This window comes from Urocitellus parryii, chromosome 1 (genome assembly GCF_045843805.1).
Source record: "Urocitellus parryii isolate mUroPar1 chromosome 1, mUroPar1.hap1, whole genome shotgun sequence".
Classification (NCBI taxonomy): Eukaryota; Metazoa; Chordata; class Mammalia; order Rodentia; family Sciuridae; genus Urocitellus; species Urocitellus parryii.
The window spans coordinates 137,960,141-137,980,192 of NC_135531.1; the positions used below are offsets into that span (position 1 = coordinate 137,960,141).

General features: G+C 34.2%; 1 protein-coding gene across 3 annotated transcripts in view; it reads left to right on the forward strand.

Moving 5' to 3' along the window:
* The window catches only part of Rapgef6 (Rap guanine nucleotide exchange factor 6), a 202,993-nt gene that overhangs the window by 155,919 nt on the left and 27,022 nt on the right, over window positions 1–20,052 (forward strand). For all 3 annotated transcript variants that reach the window (XM_026400134.2, XM_026400136.2, XM_026400135.2), the window contains exons 18-21: window positions 2,762–3,002; window positions 5,553–5,936; window positions 15,209–15,420; window positions 19,290–19,413. In XM_026400134.2, coding sequence (XP_026255919.2) covers window positions 2,762–3,002; window positions 5,553–5,936; window positions 15,209–15,420; window positions 19,290–19,413 — 961 coding nt within the window. The remainder of the gene's footprint in view (window positions 1–2,761; window positions 3,003–5,552; window positions 5,937–15,208; window positions 15,421–19,289; window positions 19,414–20,052) is intronic.

A 20,052-nucleotide genomic window follows, 5' to 3' on the forward strand; every position in this document is an offset into this window, starting at 1 on the left:
ACCTCTGTATGATACTTGACTCTCATGTGATGAGAGAATACCTTTTCCTTGTCTAGGAGAACAGATGGTTTTAACAGAATGTAGCATTTTAACACCCCATTCAGCAAGATATACAACTGAGTGTTTCTTCCTAAAAGACTTTATAGCATCAGGGAAAGAGAACATGAAGTATGTGCAAATTCCCCCCCCCACCAGATTTTGTGAATAAATTCCCCTGAAGAAAGTAATACAAAGGATAAGGAAGTCCTCACCATTCCCTCAAGGTCCTCTAGTACCACTTGCTGAGGCTCAGCTTCCAAAGCTCTAGTAAACAGATCCAGTTCTGGAGCCCAGGACCTATTTCATGAAGAGGGTAGGATCAAAATAAGGAATAACTGTATATTGTTTGGTCTTTTATTAACAAGTTAAAATAATAGTGAAACCACTTTGTTTCTCCTTATAAACCAAAATACCCATCTGCTTCCAATAATTTCCTAGGACATTGTAGAGAAGCATCTCTGATTTTGGTGGATCATTAAAGAGTCCAACCTTAAGCCTTGTAGTTTTCAGACACCTGATGCTATCAGCAACAAATTAAGGGTTTGGCTCTTTGGCAAGAAATCTGAACAAGAAGTATATCCAATACTCAAATCTTTGAATACATCAAGGAAAAACAGTTAAATGCATCCTTCTTACAATAGAAATCTGAAAGCATTCTGCTTTCAACTTGACAGTAGATCCACAGCATTCAGAATGCATTGGCCAAGACTCCTTTGGAAATACATTCATCTATATTCAGTTGAATCTTCCAGTCCCAGGAGCCAGTTTCTGTCTTTTGTGTTACTATCTGTGGTGGGAGGGCACTTTATTTCATAAAATTATTTCCTGCCGTATATGTTGCATTGCTTTCTTTGTCCTTTTAAGACAAATTTTTTAATTTTTTTTCCTCTTAAAAATTAGTTACCCAGGGGCTGGGGTTGTGGCTCAGAGGTAGAGCGCCTAGCATGTGTGATGCACTGTGTTCAATCCTCAGCACCACATAAAAATAAATAAATAAAATAAAGGTATTGTGTCCAACTACAACTAAAAAATAAATAAAAAATAGTTACCCACTAGCGTCTCAAAAGGCTGAGGCAGGAGGGTTCCAAGTTTGAGGCTAGCCTCAGCAATTTTGCAAGGCCCTATCTCAAATTTTAAAAAGTTGGGAATTTGACTCAGTGGTTTAGAGTCTGTGGGTTCAATCCCCAGTACCAAAAACAAAACAAAGGAAAAGTTAGTAGTTTATATAATGCTCATAAGTCAATGCTAGACAAAAAGTTAACTGAGCCACCACAGTCTCCCCTATCCATTCCATTATAGTCAACATACATACACTCACACACAGAAAAGCCACAACAAGAAACATTCCTGAATTTTTATAACAGTAACTTATTTTCATCGGAAATTTTTTACTATTTGTTTATGCTCTCAAATCACTTTTCGCTTATTTTAAAACATTAACATTAAACTGCCAGCATAATAAACATTGTTCTGGAAGTTTTAACCCATACTCTATGATGAGAAAAAAGATTTAATCAAGTAGGACAGAAAAAATGAAAATATCATAATTCGTATTATAGGAACAGGTGGAATTTATCTGTTAACATCACAAGGGCAAAGACAGATATTTAAACATATAAACATTTAAAACCTTTCTTTGTTAGAAATACAATAGACTATTAAAATTGGGGAGATCTACCTCTGTAAAGTAGAGTGGGTGTTCATATCTATTATGATTCAGTGGGGAAAAGCATATAGGATATCAAAAGGTATTTTAGAAAAGAAGAAACACTAATTATTCTTTAAGCCAATACCAGTTACTGAATCTCATCAATAACCGAAGAAATGAAAAATAAAATAATCACATATTTTTGGAGGAAAAAGGGCTTTCAAAAGGAGGAAAGTGAAGTAAAATATTATTCTCTAAACCATTTAAATAAGGATCAGCAATTTTATGCTCTCACATTTGAGGATTATAAAATATAATCTCACTGGGGGACATTTTGGCAATGTCTCAAAAATCTTTAAGAGCCAAGCACAGTGATGCATGCTTGGCTGTAATGGTGTAATGCCAGATAATCAGGATTCTGAGGCAAAAGGATCATAAGTGCAAGGCCAGACTAGGCAACTTAACAAGACTCTGTCTTCAAATAAAAGGAGTTGGAGATGTGTAGTGTAGTGATAGAGCTACAGTACCAGAAGGAAAAATTAAGGCTTAGCTTTTTTTTTTTTTTTTTTTTGAAGGTTTTCACAGAGGAAATAATCTGATTGCCTACAAATATTTATCTATTTTGGGGGTGAGGAAGGAGTCTAGTCATAATATCTTAACAAATATGTAGAATGGTAAACAATAAATGTTTATCATTAGGGGTTTGGATAATTGAAATATATAAGTTGTATATTATGGATTTCTTCGCCTGTATTTAAAATAATTTTATAGAACATTGACATCATAATGTTTATAATAAATGAAAAAAATATGAGTTCTAAGCTAGACAATAATATGATCCTAATTTTTATCTTTCTGAACATGTATTATCGTGTTTTGTCACCTAAAAAAAAATAGTAGATAACATTTTTATTAATAAATGCCACAGTGATTTCTATATGAATAATTAATCACCTACACAAAATAGGAAAATAAATTGCAACATTTACAGAAATAGTTATGTTCCAAATTGTTTTTGAAGAGTTTAAAAGTAATTTTCATGAAAATAATAAGGCATTTTTTTTATTTATATAGATATTCCTGATCAAGTTATAAGAGTTTTCAAAGCAGATCAGCAAAGTTGCTACATTATCATCAGTAAAGACACTACAGCTAAAGAAGTAGTTTGTCATGCTGTTCATGAATTTGGTTTGACTGGTGCATCCGACACATATTCTCTTTGTGAAGTTTCTGTTACTCCAGAGGGTGTCATAAAGCAGAGAAGACTTCCTGACCAGTTCTCCAAATTAGCTGATAGAATTCAACTCAATGGAAGGTGAATGAGCTTCTTAGTGAATGTGATTATTTGGGGGGGGGGGGTGTTTATGATTCCTTGTTAAAACGCGTATTTTAAGTACAAACGTCATGTTTTATTACTACCGAATTCTCTCTAAAAATTGAAAGTAGGGTTTCTCTCTTTTCTAAGATTTTCTTGTCTCTATAATTATGAAATAGAATCTTAGGATATTCTTAAGACTTCCATAAATTGGAGATAATAAAAGAGAAAACAGTTTGCTAACTTTTTAAGAACCAGCCTCACTAAAAGCAAGATGCTGGTAAATCAGAGCTGAGTGAGGTGGTGCACACCTGTAATCCTAGCAGCTCAGGAGGCTGAGTAAGGAAAATCATGAGTTCAACACCAGCCTCACTAAAAGCAAGATGCTAAGCAACTCAGTGAGACTCTGTCTCTAAATAAAATACAAAATAGAGCTGGGGATGTGGCTCAGTGGTTGAGCAACCCTGAGTTCAATTCCCAGTAGCCCTTCTGCAAAAAAAAAAAAAAAGTTATAAAATCAGTAGTGTGTTCTAATGCTTGTTTTTTTGTGTTTTACAGAAGAGGCAGCAGAATAATACAAATCTGTATCAGTATCTGAATATGCATATGTATTAATATATAAAGTTAGGGTTTTAGATGTAGATGGACAGCATGCCTTTATTTATTTTTTTAATGTGGTGCTGAGGATCAAACCCAGTGCCTCACACATGCTAGACAAGCGCTCTGCCACTGAGCTACAGCCCAGCCTTAAATTTACTTTTGAAACGCCTAGTGTAGGCAAAAGAAACCATTCATTATTCTTTTCCAAATAGTTTTACTTTTATGAATGTACAGAATTTTTAAATTTTTGTCTGAAAGTTATTGGATAATCTAGAAGATTGTTTTGGTATTATTCCTTTCTCTGATAACTTTCTCTGAAAATAATCATTTTTAGTGACTCAGTTTTACATGTAGAACCTTGGAAACCTTAAAATGACAATCTGTCATGGTTGCCTCAAGTCTGCTTGTAGGCTATACAATTTATGGCATTAGAGATGAACAAAATAAAGGCTAGAAAAAATTTTTTCTTTGATAATAAAAAAATATATAAGGACATAGCCAAGTGTAGTAGCACACACCTGTAATCCCAGCTACTCGGGAGGTTAAGGCAAGAGGATTGCAAGTTTGAGGCCAGCCTCAGCAAGTTAGCAAGACCCTATCTCAATAACATACAAAGGGCTGGGAGTGTGGTTCAATGATAGAGCACCCCTGGGTTCAATTCCCAATATCATTAAAAAAATAAATAGATATATAGATAAATTTAGCTGAATTTTTATTATTAGCACCTTATACAATATAGTTCCAACTATAAATAGTGTAGGTCCATATCTCAGCTTTTAAGTGTCATAGAAATGTTGATTTAAGAGAAGGAAAATTAAGGTCTTTTGTACAGATACCAATTAATGCTGTTTGCTAGAATGAGAGTTATATTTGACTATTAAAGAAACCACTAGTGGAAAAGTTTAGGGAAATAAATAAATAAAACAGAAAGAAGTGAATACAGCAACAGCTTCTAAATAGATATGTAAACAGTCTTGATTCATGTGCTTATTTCACTTGAATCATGATTTCTTCTGTCCATAAACAAATATTTTTATAATACAGCTGTATGTCAGATAATATTCTAGGTGTTGGTCCTCAAGAGAGCTTTTGTTCTTAGAACATGCATACATGGGGCTGGAGTTATAGCTCAGTGGTAGAGCGCTTGCACAAATGAGGGCACTAGGTTCAAACCGCAGCACCACATAAGTAGCAGAGGTACACACCTGTAATCCCAGGAGCTTGGGAGGCTGAAACAGGAGGATGGAGAGTTCAAAGCCAGTCTCAGCAAAAGTGAGGCACTAAACAACTCAATGAGACCCTGTCTCTAAATAAAAATACAAAAAGGGGCTGGGAATGTGGCTCAGTGGTTGGGTGTCTCTGAGTTCAGTCCCTTGTACATACTTAATAAATAAATAAATAGTATTGTGTCTACCTACATTTAAAAGAAAAATTTTAAAAAGAATATACACACATGATTGTTTACAAATGGCGAGTAATTTCATCAATGATTAAGTTCCCAGCATAATGAACACTAATTTAAAAAATATTAGATTCTTACTCTGTCAAATGGCTGAATAAGAGGACAACTCCTTAGAAATCTTCTCATTTGGTGGGGTCTAATGGCACATGCCTGTAATCCCAATGATTTGGGAGGCTTGGGAGGCTGAGGCAGAAGGATCAAAAGTTTGAGAACAGCCTTAGCAACTTAGTGAAATCCTGTCTTAAAATAAAAAGGACTGAGAATATAACTAACTCAGTAGTAAAGTGCCTCTGGGTTTAATTCCCAATACCCCCACTCCCCCCCCCCAAAAAAAAAACTTTTCATTTAAATTGTTTCCATTTCATATATGAGTGAACATTCTACATAGTAAAGTGATATTTTTGAAACCCATAATGAAAAGGGACAGCACTCTTACAAATGAAATTACATGTATGATCACATTTATGAAGAAATTTTTTTCCTTTTAGGTATTATTTAAAAAATAATATGGAAACAGAAACTTTATGTTCAGATGAAGATGCTCAAGAACTAGTTAAAGAAAGCCAATTATCCATGCTGCAGCTCAGTACCATTGAGATGGCCACCCAATTATCAATGAGGGACTTCGATTTATTTCGTAATATTGAGCCTACTGAATATATTGATGACCTTTTTAAGTTGGATTCCAAAACAGGAAATACTCACTTGAAAGAGTTTGAGGACATTGTAAACCAAGAGACATTCTGGGTTGCCTCAGAGATTTTAACCGAATCAAATCAACTCAAACGAATGAAAATTATTAAGCATTTTATTAAAATTGCACTTCATTGTCGAGAATGTAAGAACTTCAATTCCATGTTTGCAATAATAAGGTAAGTTAGTACAAATAGGAACAGATATCTATGGGGTTTTTTTCCATGCTATTACACATGAAGCTGATTTTCTGCATAGGTATTAAGTGCCTAGGAAAAGAAAAGTTCAATTAATAAGACTTCATTGAAGCATTATTAGATTTCATGCACTTTCCCATTAATACCATTAGAATGGAATTTTTGTTTCTTCCATCTTTCTGTCGCTTAAAAATACCCCCCCTTTTAATTGAATGCGAATTATTCCCTTCCCACCTTTTTTCCCCTCCTTTCAATGATCACACCCTTTTTGATGCACGCCCAGTGAGCTAGTCTTTATCATAGACTTATGATAAAGATACTTAAACATGCATAGAACATAGACTTATGTACTATGCATGTTTAAGTACCTGCCTCACTATTATTTGACACTGAAAAAATCAGTGTGGTATCGATTTTCTGACCTAAAATTGCTGTTTTGAAATAACAGCCAAAATACTATCAACCATTTGATAAGCTCTTCCTATTTGCCAGGCACTGCATGGGGCATTATGGGACATATTGTTATTTAAGCAAGCTAAGCCATTAGAATTATAAAAATTCTTAAATGTTTATAAGCCTGGGATTTATAGATGGTTACATGAGCTTTCCCTGCTACTTCTGTCTGCTCATTGTGAGAAGCCAATTCTAGAAAATTTATTTTCTGACCTTCATCCAGCACACTGCTCATCAAAAAAAAGGGGATTCTTCTTAAAGCAGGTCTGATTTTAAAGAGGAAGGGAGTTATAGTTAGGTCAATTTGAAGGCTTTGTGTGTGTGTGTGTATGTGTGCTGGGGATTGAACCCAGGGCTTTGTGCATGTGAGGCAAGCACTCTATGAATTTAGCTATATCCCCAGCCCTGAAGGCCATATACAGCAGCCTAATTTTTTTTTCCTTCCCACTGCCACCAAAACACACATGTGTTCCTGTCGCTCATGTGGGGTCTTTTTAAGAATTCTTTAATCATGAGTCTGTCATGGTAATATGATGCCCTTTGTAGTGAGTTAACCAGTGCTACAATTGAACTAGACACTGTAGAAGTATTGAATAGAGATTATCAAAGTGACTTTACAATCAGCTGTGCCTGTACTTGAATTTAGCCTCTCCCATGTAGTAGCAGGGTGTTAATGGGAAACTTAAGACTAGTTTTCTCATCTGTAAGATACAGGAGTTATACCACTTATCTCACATTTTTTTTTTTAACACTAGATCTAAAATAGAAGAGAGATGCCACTGATAAACACTTGGAAGGCTAGAAAGTCACTCTGTGTAGGAAGCATCAGGTAGAGGATTTGAGAGTTATAGGTTCAGTTTAGAGTATCCTATGAAGAAAATTGACATGGAGAGAGAGAGTGGATGATCTGTTTAAAAAGAGTATAGAAAGAAAATGGTAGAGGACTAAAAAACTAAACCTTGTATTATCTTCTGTGGGCAGCTAAGAAGAGAGTCCAACCAAAGATGGAGAATCATTACAAAGCAGCACAGTTATGATAGTGTAATTAAAGGCAGGGAATTTGAGAGAAGGTAGTGGACAGTAGCTCAAAGAAAGGTATAGGAAAGGCCCAAGGTTTAGTTAAGATGATTTGTTTTGTTACAAAGAACATTTATTATACACAATTTCCATGGTTTATGTGAATATAACTGCTTTGTATTCTTGTATTTAAATTCAGGTTTATCAAAGAATATATTCTTTTCATTGGAGATGGAATAGGTGAATCATTTTGTTCTGACCAAGATTAAATAGCATTTTGTATTAAAAACAAATTTAATTTTTGAAAAAACATTACATACACATAGAAAAAATTCAAAAGATACTTTAAAAAGTGCACAGTGTAGGGCTGGGGTTGTGGCACAATGGATGAGTGCTTGCCTCACGTGTATGAGGCATTGGGTTCAATTCTCAGCGCCACATATAAATAAATTTTAAATAATAATAAATAAATTTTAATAAATTTAAAAACAAGTTTTAAAAAAACTGCACAGTGTAAAGTAATTCTCTTCCACTTAATCTCCAGTCCATCCATATTTCTCTCCTATCTTGGTTTATTTAGGGGCTTATTGTTTGTTTTGTTTTGGGTTTTGGCAGGTTTATGTTCCCTGGTATCTCGGGTAATTTTCTTACACTTAGTTTCATGCTTTCAGAAATACCATTCCTGATTTTGAAAGTATTTTCTTCTTTGTTCTATTGGTTGGTCCATTTTCTTTCTATACTCTTTGATTGATCATAGAGATTATTCCAAATTAGTACCTATAAAGATGCCTCGGGATTTTTTAAATGTTTTTTTTTTTTTTAAGTTGTAGATGGACACAATACTTTATTTATTTTTGTGCCGTGCTGAGGATCAAACCCAGTGATTCACACATGCTAAGTGAGCACTCTACCACTGAGCCACAACCCTAGCCCCGGATGCCTCAGTTTTTAAAGCAACTACAGAGTATTCCTTTATACATTATTTGTGGATCATTCTAAATTTTGACCTTAAGCTACTTAAGACAATGTATGATGTTTGTATTTGCTATACTTACGCCTTTTTTTTTCCTTTAATAATCATTTTTCTTTCTTGGAGATTCTACATTTTACATTTGTTTAAGAACAAATGTAAATGCTTTGGTTTGAATCCAGTGTTGGCACTTAATAAGTGAACTGAGTTTTCTCATCTGTAAAATGGGGAATCATGGTAGTTCCTGTCTCATAGAGTTAATTCAGTGAATTAGCACATTGAAAGCTCTCATACTATTATAGTTTGATTTATATTAACAATTTTTATTAATCTTCAGTTCACTTTGATGTAAATAGTGAGGTAGTAAAATATATCTTACTTTGTTGCAAATGGCTTCTTGGTTATCCAGAATAATTAATCTTTTCTCCTAAAATATAATACTGTCATGTACTAAAATTCCATACATATTTTTGGTCTGTTTCTGGCATTCCACTTCATTTATTTATCTCTTCATTTACTGTTTAAATTGCTAAAACGTTAAATTTTAAGAACTGATAGAGTTGTACTATTATCTGGCTATTTTCAGCATGTTTGTTTCATTTGAACTTTAGTGTTAATTAATTTAATTCTTTTAAAAAGTTTTGTGGGTATTTTCAATTGATTACATTAAATAGATTAGATTGATTTAGCAGCTACTTGATATACCAATGCCTTGTTACACCTAAGAACAATTAACTTCACTTCTCATTTTCTTGTTTCTTTGGCAGTTATAGGTTGTTTATATAAATCTTGACCATTTCTTTGAATGTTTAATACTGTTTAATGCTGTTCTGAATGGGATCCTTATAATCACTTGTTGCACCTGCCTAAGGATTCTAACGTTTATGTATATCAGTTTTGTATACCCTAATCTTACTACATTCTAATTTCTAATAATTTTCAGTTAATTCTTTTGGGATTTTGAGTCTAATATTTAAACTACTAATAATAACTTGACCTTTTATTCCTTTTTTTTCCTTAAAGAGAGAGAGAATTTTTTTAATATTTATTTTTTAGTTTTCAGCAGACACAACATCTTTGTTTGTATGTGGTGCTGGGGATCGAACCCGGGCAGCACGCATGCCAGGCGAGCGCGCTACCGCTTGAGCCACATCCCCAGCCCGTTTTTACTCCATTTATCTAGTTTTTTATTTAGTCTGTTTCTATCTGCTGGTACTTTCACATTAAATAGTAATTGTAATTATGAGCCTCTTTGCATAATTTGATAGCTCTTAGTAAGAATGTTTCCTGTGCTTCTTCATTAAACATAATGCAGACTGGGCTCAAAAATATATGATTGAATTCTCTTTTTCCTGGTTTTCTAAATATTAGGGATAGTATTGAAATTAATTGTATATTAATATTATGAATTATTTTAATAGTTTCCTGAAAATAAATTACCTTTCTAATCTGGCTTGAGCTCCATTTAAGCATGGTAAATTTTATAGTGTTGTATCTTTCTTATTTGTGTGGCTTTTTTATGGATTTTAACGCCAATAGCATGCTGGGTTCATAAAATTTGAAAGTGTTCATTCATTATTTATGCTCTGTAACAATTTAAATCTCCTTGGAGGTAATTATTTGGTTGAAAGTTTGAAAGAACTCACAAGTGAAATTCTCTGGGCCTTGATGTTCTTTAATAATCTCTGTAATCTTGAGACCAGGAGCAACGTAGTACACCTGTAATCCCGAAGACTGAGGCAGGAGGATTTCAAATTAAAGGCCAACCTCAACAATTTAGTGAGGCTCTGTCTCAAAATAAAAAGAGCTGGGAATGTAGCTCAATGGTAAAGTGCTCCAGTAACTATTCCCACCTCCAAAAAAAAAAAAAATATATATCTACAGTGGCATGGGTATTTCAGTTTCAGTGTGTCCCAAAATAAAGGTCAGCACACTTTTTCTGCAAGTGAAATGCTTTCTGCTTTGTTGGCTATATAGTCTCCTTTTTGTTGGGGGGGGGGGGGTGCTCGGGATCGAACCCAGGGCCTTGTGCATACAAAGCAAGCACTCTGCCAACTGAGCTGTATCCCCAGCCCTGTATAGTCTCTTAAAACTACTCAATTCTGCCATTGTAGCATAAAAGTAAGTAAACAAATGGTTGTAGGTGTGTTCCAATAAAATTTTACTTACAAAAATAGGCAGTAGGCATAATTTGGTCCACTAGTTGTCATTTGATGACCATAATATGTATCAAATGACTGTAATATATCATTTGTTTTATCTGAATTTTTAAAAATTAACTTGACTTTGGACCAAATGAAAATAAGCTTTTTCCAGAAAATGGGGGCTGGGGTGGGAGGGGGACCAAAACTGGTAAGACTTACTCAAGATTGAAAAATAGTTTCCCTGGTTGTAATGTGAAGATCACTCCAAATTAGATTATTCTGACTTCTTTAAGGATCTTTAGTACTGATTGTGATAAGATAATATTGTAGCACCTTCAACATTAATGGTATGAGGGTTGGGATTGTATTTACCCAATTCCTGTTTTTGTTTTTTTATTTTCCTAATATGGGGAGTTGCGGGGCTGAAGGGTGTAGCTCAGTAGTAGAGTGCTTGTGTGGCATGCAGTAAGGCCCTAGGTTCAATCACCAACACCATAAGGAAAAAAAAAAAGAATCTAATATAGTGTTGGGCGAGTTGCCAGTGCTTAATTCATATTTATCAGTGGATGAATAAATAAAAACCATGTAAGTTTGAAATATTTTTTATAATTTCATTATGGAATATTTGAGCATTAAAAAAATCAAATTCTGATTCCATATAATTTGATTTTATTCATGTTATGAATGTTCCACTGTATTCTTTTTTTTAATATTTTATTGTTGATAAACCTTTATTTATTTATATGCAATGCTGAGAATTGAACCCAGTGCCTCACACATGCTAGCAAGCACTCTATCACTGAGCCACAAAAAGAATGTATTAAGATTCTTTTGATTATAAGTCAGGAGCACAGTTACTGCTTTAAAGGGGACGGGGGGAGTAAAGCCTTTGCACAGGGATGACACAAAATTCATGAAGCGTTCCATATTTTTCTGAATACATGTATGAAGACATGAATGGTGTCAAAATACTTTGTTTACAATCAGTGACTTGAAAAATTGTGCTCTATATGTATAATATGAAATGAATTTCATTCTGCCATTATGCATAACAAATTAGAATAAATAAATAATTTAATTTTTTTAAAAAAGTAAAGAATGGAGGGAAATTGCCTGAGGGACAGATGGATCCCAGGAATCAACTATGTTCTTAGGATCTTCTCTCTTTGTGAACTGTGCTCTGATTCTATTTGTTTACTTGATTCTCTTCTATTGAGAGAAGTACTAAAGAATGGAAACTACAAAAGAAACTGTAAAAAGGCTTATGTGGTCCTTAGTCAACAAGCCCTTTGAAAGTGAGCACTGTTGACTCTCTGCTTTAGTGTGGTCATCGATAAAAACACTTGTGTCACATACTCATTCTTGTACCAATTTTGTCAGCATAGTTGATACTTGACTCTCTGCTTTAGTATATATGGTCATCGATAAAAACACTTGTGTCACATACTCATTCTTGTACCAATTGTGTCAGCATAGTTGATACAAGACCAGTTTAGGTAATACACCCACCCTATGACAAAGGTAGGAAGCAAGATAGAGAGGGAGAAGGAAACATCATGGTTGATAGCCTCACTGGAATTAGAATCAAGAACGGTTTATCCAACAGAGGGAACAGTGTTCATGGAAGAATAAGGTTAAAACTGTTCTGGGTGGGCGGGGGAGTAGCTACTACAGTCCACTGTCATATTCAGACAGTTTTAATATTCTTCGCATATATTTTGAGGAACTCCATTCCTTCTAGATTTCACTGAACTAAAAAATAAAAATGAGAATTAGGTACACTGTATGTTCTTAAAATTTTATGTGTATCTATGGTTATTTTGCCTGTTCTTATTTCTCAGTCTTATATATTTAACTCCCATGAGCTACCAAGCATTGTTTTGAGTAGTCTTTAACGCTGCTCATTTTAGTATTTTTCTTTTTATTTCTCCAATCATGTCTTGGTTGGTTGAAGTTTGTTTTCTGTTCATTACTTGAAGAAGGACTTGTGGAAATTATATTTCCTGAGCATATTCAAAGTATCTTTTTGTTGCAATTCAACATGACTGACAGTTTGGCTATTGTTTCATATATCATTTCTTGGGGACTTTATAAACAGTGGCTCTTGAACTGATATTTTATGTGGCTATTTAGTTCATAAGATTTGCTTTACTTTCTCTTCTCTCCCACACTCCCAGGTTCTTCCTATTTCTCTGAAGTTATTTACATAGATGTTAATATATATAGTTTTACAAGACTCTGGCACCTGTTCAATTTGTAGATTCAAATCTTCCTTTATTTCTGGAAATTTTCCTCAAATTATACCTCCTAATTTTTTTCAGTTCAATTTTTTCCTATTCTTCAGAAATACCAATTCTATGAATTTTATATATCCTTTGTTTTACATATTCATCATTTTATCTCCAGTCCCTGTCAAGTCTGTCCATGTCCTTTGGTTGATTTTGTTAATCCTTTTGCTCATGACATTTGCACAGTGGTTTAGCAGTATCTATATCTTTTAAAGGTTCCAGTGCAGCCCTCATTTCCGTGTTTTTTTTTTTCTTCCATGTTGCTCATGAACTTTACTAGTCAATTTTTAAATCAACTTCTCTTATATTTTCCCTAAGCTCTGATTTCATTGCATTAAGCTCTTTGTTTATTTTATTGGTTTACTTGATATCACAACAGGTTACTAGTTAGTTCCAGTTTTTCATCGTTAACAACATTATTCTGCCTTGTACTCTTTGTTTTTCTTTGTGAATACTTTGTTACAGATGCTATGTTTGTTCATTCCTTTTGAATGACAAAAGAGTTTTTCCAGTACTGTTTTTACAAGAGGTTCATGTGGGAGAGAAACCGGGAGTAGACCCTATATGTGAATTGTTTTACCCTTTAATTTTTCACAGCAAAGGGAGATTGGAAGTTTTAGGGCTTCTTACAACTCAGAGTTTTCTCTCTTCTATCCTGTTACAGAGCTTCCTACCAAAATGTATCACTGTTCATTGATTTGATCTTATTTCCCTGATACTCCATGATAAAGAAGTATGTCCTGCCCTGCCTAACCCCATTAACCTACACCTTTTTATTGTTCCAAATAAGGGATTATTGGTTTTGATCTAAAAAGGAGTTAACCTGCTATGGAGAACTCTGCTTAGCAGCTAGCTAGCTTGCTTGTTTTCTTTCTTTCTTCCTTCCTTCCTTCCTTCCTTTCTTCCTTCCTTTCCTTTCTTTCCTTTCCTTCCTTTCTTTCCTTCTACTGGGAATTGAGCCCATCTGCACTTTACTACTAAGCTACATTCCCCCAGCCCTTTTTATTTGAGAACTGGATCTTGCTAAGTTGCCAGACTGGCCTTGAACTTGGGATCTTTCTCCCTCAGCCTCCTGAGTTGCTTAAATAGAAGTGTGCCACCACACCTGGCTTTTGCCCCCTTTCATTCCATCTTTAGCTATAGACATCATTTTCAGCATCTTATCATATACTCATTTGACCTTGCCTATTTTGGGGCAAGCATTCTAATGAGTTTAGGAGTTAGATTTCTATCTCTTAGTTTCCTTAAAGATGAAATTTGCATTTCTGTTATTTTATTCATTCTTCTTATAATTGTTTGGGGGCAGTTTTGAAGAAATAAAGGAACAAAGATGTCTTAACTCCACACCTTAAAATCAGAAGTCAAGACAACATTTTTTTTTCAATATTTATTTTTTAATTCTCTGCAGACACAACATCTTTGTTTGTATGTGGTGCTAAGGATCTAACCCGGGCCGCACGCATGCCAGGCAAGCACACTACTGCTTGAGCCACATCCCCAGCCCTCAAGAGAACATTTTAATGTGGTTTGGGTAAAAGTCAAATAAGGATTAACTGATAAGAAAATTGAGGCATACAATTTGTTTATATATATCTATACACAACGCGCACGCACACACACACGCGCCGCGCTGTTCATTTGATAAACTTACCGATATCATGGTAGTATAAAGGTAAAGAAATAGGGAAGAATTGCAACTCAGTGGGCATGAATATCTTCAAGTTACAGAATATCTGAACTTATTTAAAGTCCTATGGAATTGAAACATTGAATATTTAAGAGGCTTAGGGGACAAGATTAGAACCTATGGGTATATAAGCTTTAAAATTAGGGACATAGGTGAAAAAAAACTCAGAAAAAAAAATGCTACCACAGTTGAACAATTGTTTCAAGCATTTCTTAAATCACTCAAATAGGCAGTTTTTGTAAAGTTATGTCTGTGTAAAATGAACAACATTGTGATGTTTGAAGTTTTATTGTTTATGAAATTACTATAGTTGACACTTGCATGCAAACTGTAAAATAAAGCTATGTGTGTACATCTATAAGCAAGTAAAATATATCCCTTCAAAAGACATTCTCCATATTTTAAGATAAGGAAGTCCCTTTTATTTAATTTTTAAGTAATTCTTTTCTGTTTATTTCAGTGTATTAAATAGTTTCTGGGCTGGGAATATAGCTCAAGTGATAGAGTGCTTGCCTCACATATATATAAGGCCCTGGGCTCAATCCCCAGCATAAAAAAAGAGAGAGAGAGAGAAAAAATAGGTTCCTTATCTTTTGAGCAGTATTAAAACACTTGGTATATATATACTTTTCTGACCTGAGTCTACCCTCTTCCCCTAAGTCCTTTTTTAATGTTTTTATTGTCATCTTTGGCAGTGGCTTGAACTTGGCACCTGTAGCACGACTCAGAGGTACTTGGGAAAAGTTACCAAGCAAATATGAGAAACATCTCCAAGATCTACAAGACCTTTTTGATCCATCTAGAAACATGGCAAAATATAGAAATATTCTTAGTAGTCAAAGTATGCAGCCTCCAATTATTCCACTGTTCCCTGTTGTCAAGAAGGATATGACATTTCTACATGAAGGTATTTATAAAAATTACTTGAAAATCAGCATGTTTTAGCTTCAGTTAATTCTACAGTAATGGTTTATTATATATTCCAACTTAATGAGTGTAAGTTACTGCCCAGACTCTGGCGCACACCTGTAATCCCAGCAGCTCAGGAGGTTGAGGCGGGAGGATCATAAGTTCAAAGCCAGCCTCAGCAATATAGAGAGGCCCCAAGCAACTCAGCAAGACCATGTCTCTAAATAAAATTTTATAAAGGGCTGGGAACATGGCTTAGAGGTTAAGCACCTCTGAGTGCAATCTCTGGTACCAAAAAAATAAAAAGAATACAATTTACTAAAGCCTATTTACACAGTTAAATACAATAAATTTTAGGCATCTAAAATCCACTTTGATAAGAACGAATAATGAAGTTTTTACTGCATGCATTAAAAATGTATACTTGATATACCAGGTTTAAACTCTTTGATCATATTTTTTTTTCAGTAATATTTTTCCTTCCAGCTTTTTTAAAAATTTTAAGTTATCCTCCTGAGTCCCCCAAATAGCTGGGATTAACAGCTGTACACCACCATGCCTGGCTAGATTGTCCTTTTGTTTTATATTTTTCTAAGAATTTTTTGTGTATCCTGGGTATGATATGGCTTGCCTTTCCTTTTGATGAACATTGAAAGTTCATCATTTTAAAAGCCTGATTTATTGATCCTTTACCATGGATAGCTTATTTATAATCTGTCTACATCAATTTTTGCATGGTAATGGTAATTTTTTCTACTTTGTTAACTTGGTAACTATTCACTATTTTGTTATTTTTCTAATGTTATATACTAGATGTTGTACTTTATATATTTGTTAACATTGTCTGATCAGTCAGGGCAGGCAATGGCCAAAGGAGACAGATTTAAAAGGGCCGCTGAACAGGCTTTATTGAGATATCACTCCCAGGCAGAACTCCCATCAGACCCACAGAGGGGACAGAAGGGTCTGAGGAGAAACCGAGTGGAAGCTCCACCGGACTGGACTTTTATGGGGCTTACAGCAGGAAGGGAAGGGCTTGGGACAGGAAAAGGTGTTTCTAGGGTCCCTTGCCCCCTTGAAGTTGGTCAGGGGTTAGCTGAACTCCAGGATTGGCCAGGGGGGTCCTGTTGATTGACAGGCGTTAGTCAGAAGATCTGGCTTTTTGACAGGCATTTCCGCCGGCATCTGCTTTGTTCTAAGTTGCCACTAAGTCGCCACCAAGTCGCCGCCACCGACCTAACAAACATTAATTAAATAGATAGTACTATTAGGGTGTATTAGTACTGTTAGTATGTCCAACAACACAAGGAGCATAAACCACTTACATTTCATTTACTTGATTTCCAGTGTTATACAGTTGTTACCATGCCTTTAAATCCCATAATGTAACTTTAATTTAGTAAAGTCATTATTTATTTAACCTCACCTGTCTGCTTATGTTGTTTGTTTTCATCTCAAAGTTTTCATATGGTTAGGTGTTCTTTTTTTGTTGTTTGTTTGGGGTACTTTTTGTCTGGTTAGTTTTTGTTTGTATTTGGCCTGTAGAACACTTTTTAGCATTCCCTTAGGTACAAGTCTTTTGTGATGGAAATCTTTTAATTTTTGTTTATCTAAAATTTTCAGAACTGTATCTTTGGCAGCTACCATCTTTCAACATTTTAAAATAACATTTCATTGTCTTTAATTCTCACTGGTGTTTATAGGACACATCGAAATATATGGTTTGGTATTTTTCCTCAGTTTCAGAAAAATTCTCTGTAACACTGTCTTCATATGTTTTATTTGCCCTTTTCTTGTCTTTTTATTAGAAACTCTGATTTTACCTGTTTTAAACCTGATCTTTGTTCCCCTATTATCTTATACTCTTTTATCTGTATGTTTGTTTTGTTTTGTTTCTCACCATACCCCATTCTAGATATTTTCTTTCACCCTGTTTTCCAGTTTCTTCTCTCTTCAACTGTGTTTAATCCCTCATAGATTTCCTAATTCAGGTTTCTGGGGTTTGATTCAGTATGTTCTAGTTTTACAATTTCTCTTGCCTTTTTTTTTTTTTTTTTTTAAGTTTGTTTGTTTCTGATTGCTCTACAATCTGGATCCCCTGTGGGTCTTTTTTCTGGTGTCTTTTTTTCTTCTTTCACTCAATCATGTTATTTTTTTCTCCTAATGTACCGTGTGGTTTTTTTTATTTGTTTTTGGTTTTTTTTTTGGGGGGGGGGTGGTGTTTTGTTTTGCTTTTTAAAAACAATTTAGATATAGAATTTTTTAAAATCTCCCAAAATCTGAAGGTTTTGAACAATGTTTCATTCCTTCAAAGAGGATTAAGTCTGCACAGCTAAATTCAGTGTTTTATCCATTTTCAGATTTAGAGAGAATTCAACACCAGACTATTAATTATTTCAGTCTACATTTGGTTCATCCTCCATCCCAGGATATAGGACTTTTTCTGAATTCTAACTCAAAATATTGGAGGTTTAACTGGACTTAGTTGCTTCTATCTTACCTCAAAAAGCAGGGTGACTCTACTCAGTTTTGTTTTTTTTTTAATTTTTGGTTATTGTTTTTGTTTGTTTGTGTGTTTGTTGTTCTTCTCATCATCCCCCCTTCTAAAATCAGCAAGTACACTTAGGAGCAAGCACTGGCAAATGCCATACCTGCCCCTCTGCATTCTCATTCTCTGCAGATCTTCACTGCCTTCTTAACATTCAGATAGTTTTTATATTTGTCCAACTTTCTAATTGTTCTCAATAGTAAGGTTGTTCTAAACTGCCTAAATTCATCACTCTTTTATCATTTAAAAAATCAAAAGTGCCATAGGCTTCTAACATCCTTCTTTGGACATTTTCCCTCAAATTTATGTGACTTGAGAGTTTTTGATGATTATTTGGTTACCAACTCTTTTTTGAGACCCTGAAAATTCATCTTTTTAATGTATAAGTGCTCTTTACTGTGATGAGTTCCACACCTATATAGTTACACAGCAGCACCTCAGGGATTTCCATGGGAGAAAAATGGGGTTACACTGTTAAAGACAGATTTTTTTAAAAGAAAAAAAAGAACCACTGTGAGCAGAAAGATTGCCCTTTGAACATTGTTTTTGCCTCTCACTACAAGTTAGATAAGACAGTAAATGAACTATGTCTTGTCTCATAACTTAATCTCATCAGAGAAAAGTAGATTATTTTTTAAATCTGATACATTTTTCCTCAGAGAACTTTTAAGCAAAACAAAAATAATGAAAATTATGAGCAGGGAAATTTGAGTTCATGATTATAAATCATGTTCTAGGAAAGGAAAGTTGGATGCCAGACTGAAAAGCATATACCTTTCTTTGTTTTAAGTATTGCTACTTGGGAAAACAAACCCAACATCATGTAATCTCCCATCTCACATTCCTTTGGGATGTCTTCTTTAAGGATTATAATTCATTAAACAATTTTCAAAACATTGTAAACCAAAGAAAACTTATAGGCTTAGTTAATTAAGCCCAAGGTGACCTTGTGGCCTCTGACTAAAGCCTAAGTTTTCAAGCTATGTCCTTGATGTCCAAAAGAGCAAATGAGCAAAGCAAGCATGTGGAAATACAGATTTGAATGACTGCATATTTTATGGGTCTGTAAAATAATTGAATGTGGTTTTAGTAGCCAGGGACAGTTCATCATGTATTTAATAAGCATAATCATTATTCCTATAGGGAACACAATTCCTCCCAGTAGTACATTCCATGCAATTGTGATTGAGCCATCCACAGATATATCAATTCTTAAAAACAAAAGTAGCACTTATAAAGAAGGCTCTTATTTGTACTCCCCAAGAGTAACAGTTTGACTTTTGCTACTTTGATATAAAAAAATTACTTTTATTCTATAGGAAATGACTCCAAAGTAGATGGTTTAGTAAACTTCGAGAAGCTAAGAATGATTGCCAAGGAAATTCGTCAAGTTGTTCGAATGACTTCTGCTAATATGGACCCAGCTATGATGTTTCGACAGAGGTATGACACAGAAATGTGAAGTGTTATTGGGGGGCATCAAGGGTGATAATAATAATAATCATAATATTTATCATTTCTTGTGCACTGCACTAAGTGCTTTACAAGTGCCAATCTCAAGTAATTGTCTATCACAGTAACCCTAACAGGTAGGTGGTATTAGCCTTGCTTTCATATCTGAGGAATGTAAAGCTCAAAGCAGTTTTTATGTAATTTGCTAAAATTTAAACCCCTAGTTTCTCTCTTTCTTTTTTGAATATATGGATAGTTCTACATTGTTGTAATTTTTTTTTAAATATAAGCAAACGCATTGTTGATCTTCACTGAAATTATCATACAGGATGAATAGTTTCAAACCTAATCTGTAATGTATTAATTATCTCTTTTTTTACTGAATATTTTTAAAAGTAATTGTTTATATTTTTTAAAAAAACATACGTTCCTTTGTTCAGGTTAATAATGCCGCTTTTTATTTGTATGTACATTCTTTAACATAATTTAGAAAGTGCAAATTTAATCATTCTTCATCTTTATTAAAAATGGGAAATATTTATATTCTTTATTATCTGATCTTCTATGAATGCATTTTAAATTCATTTTTAATGTAATAACAAAGGCTTCTTCGAATTGCTATGTAGTTTA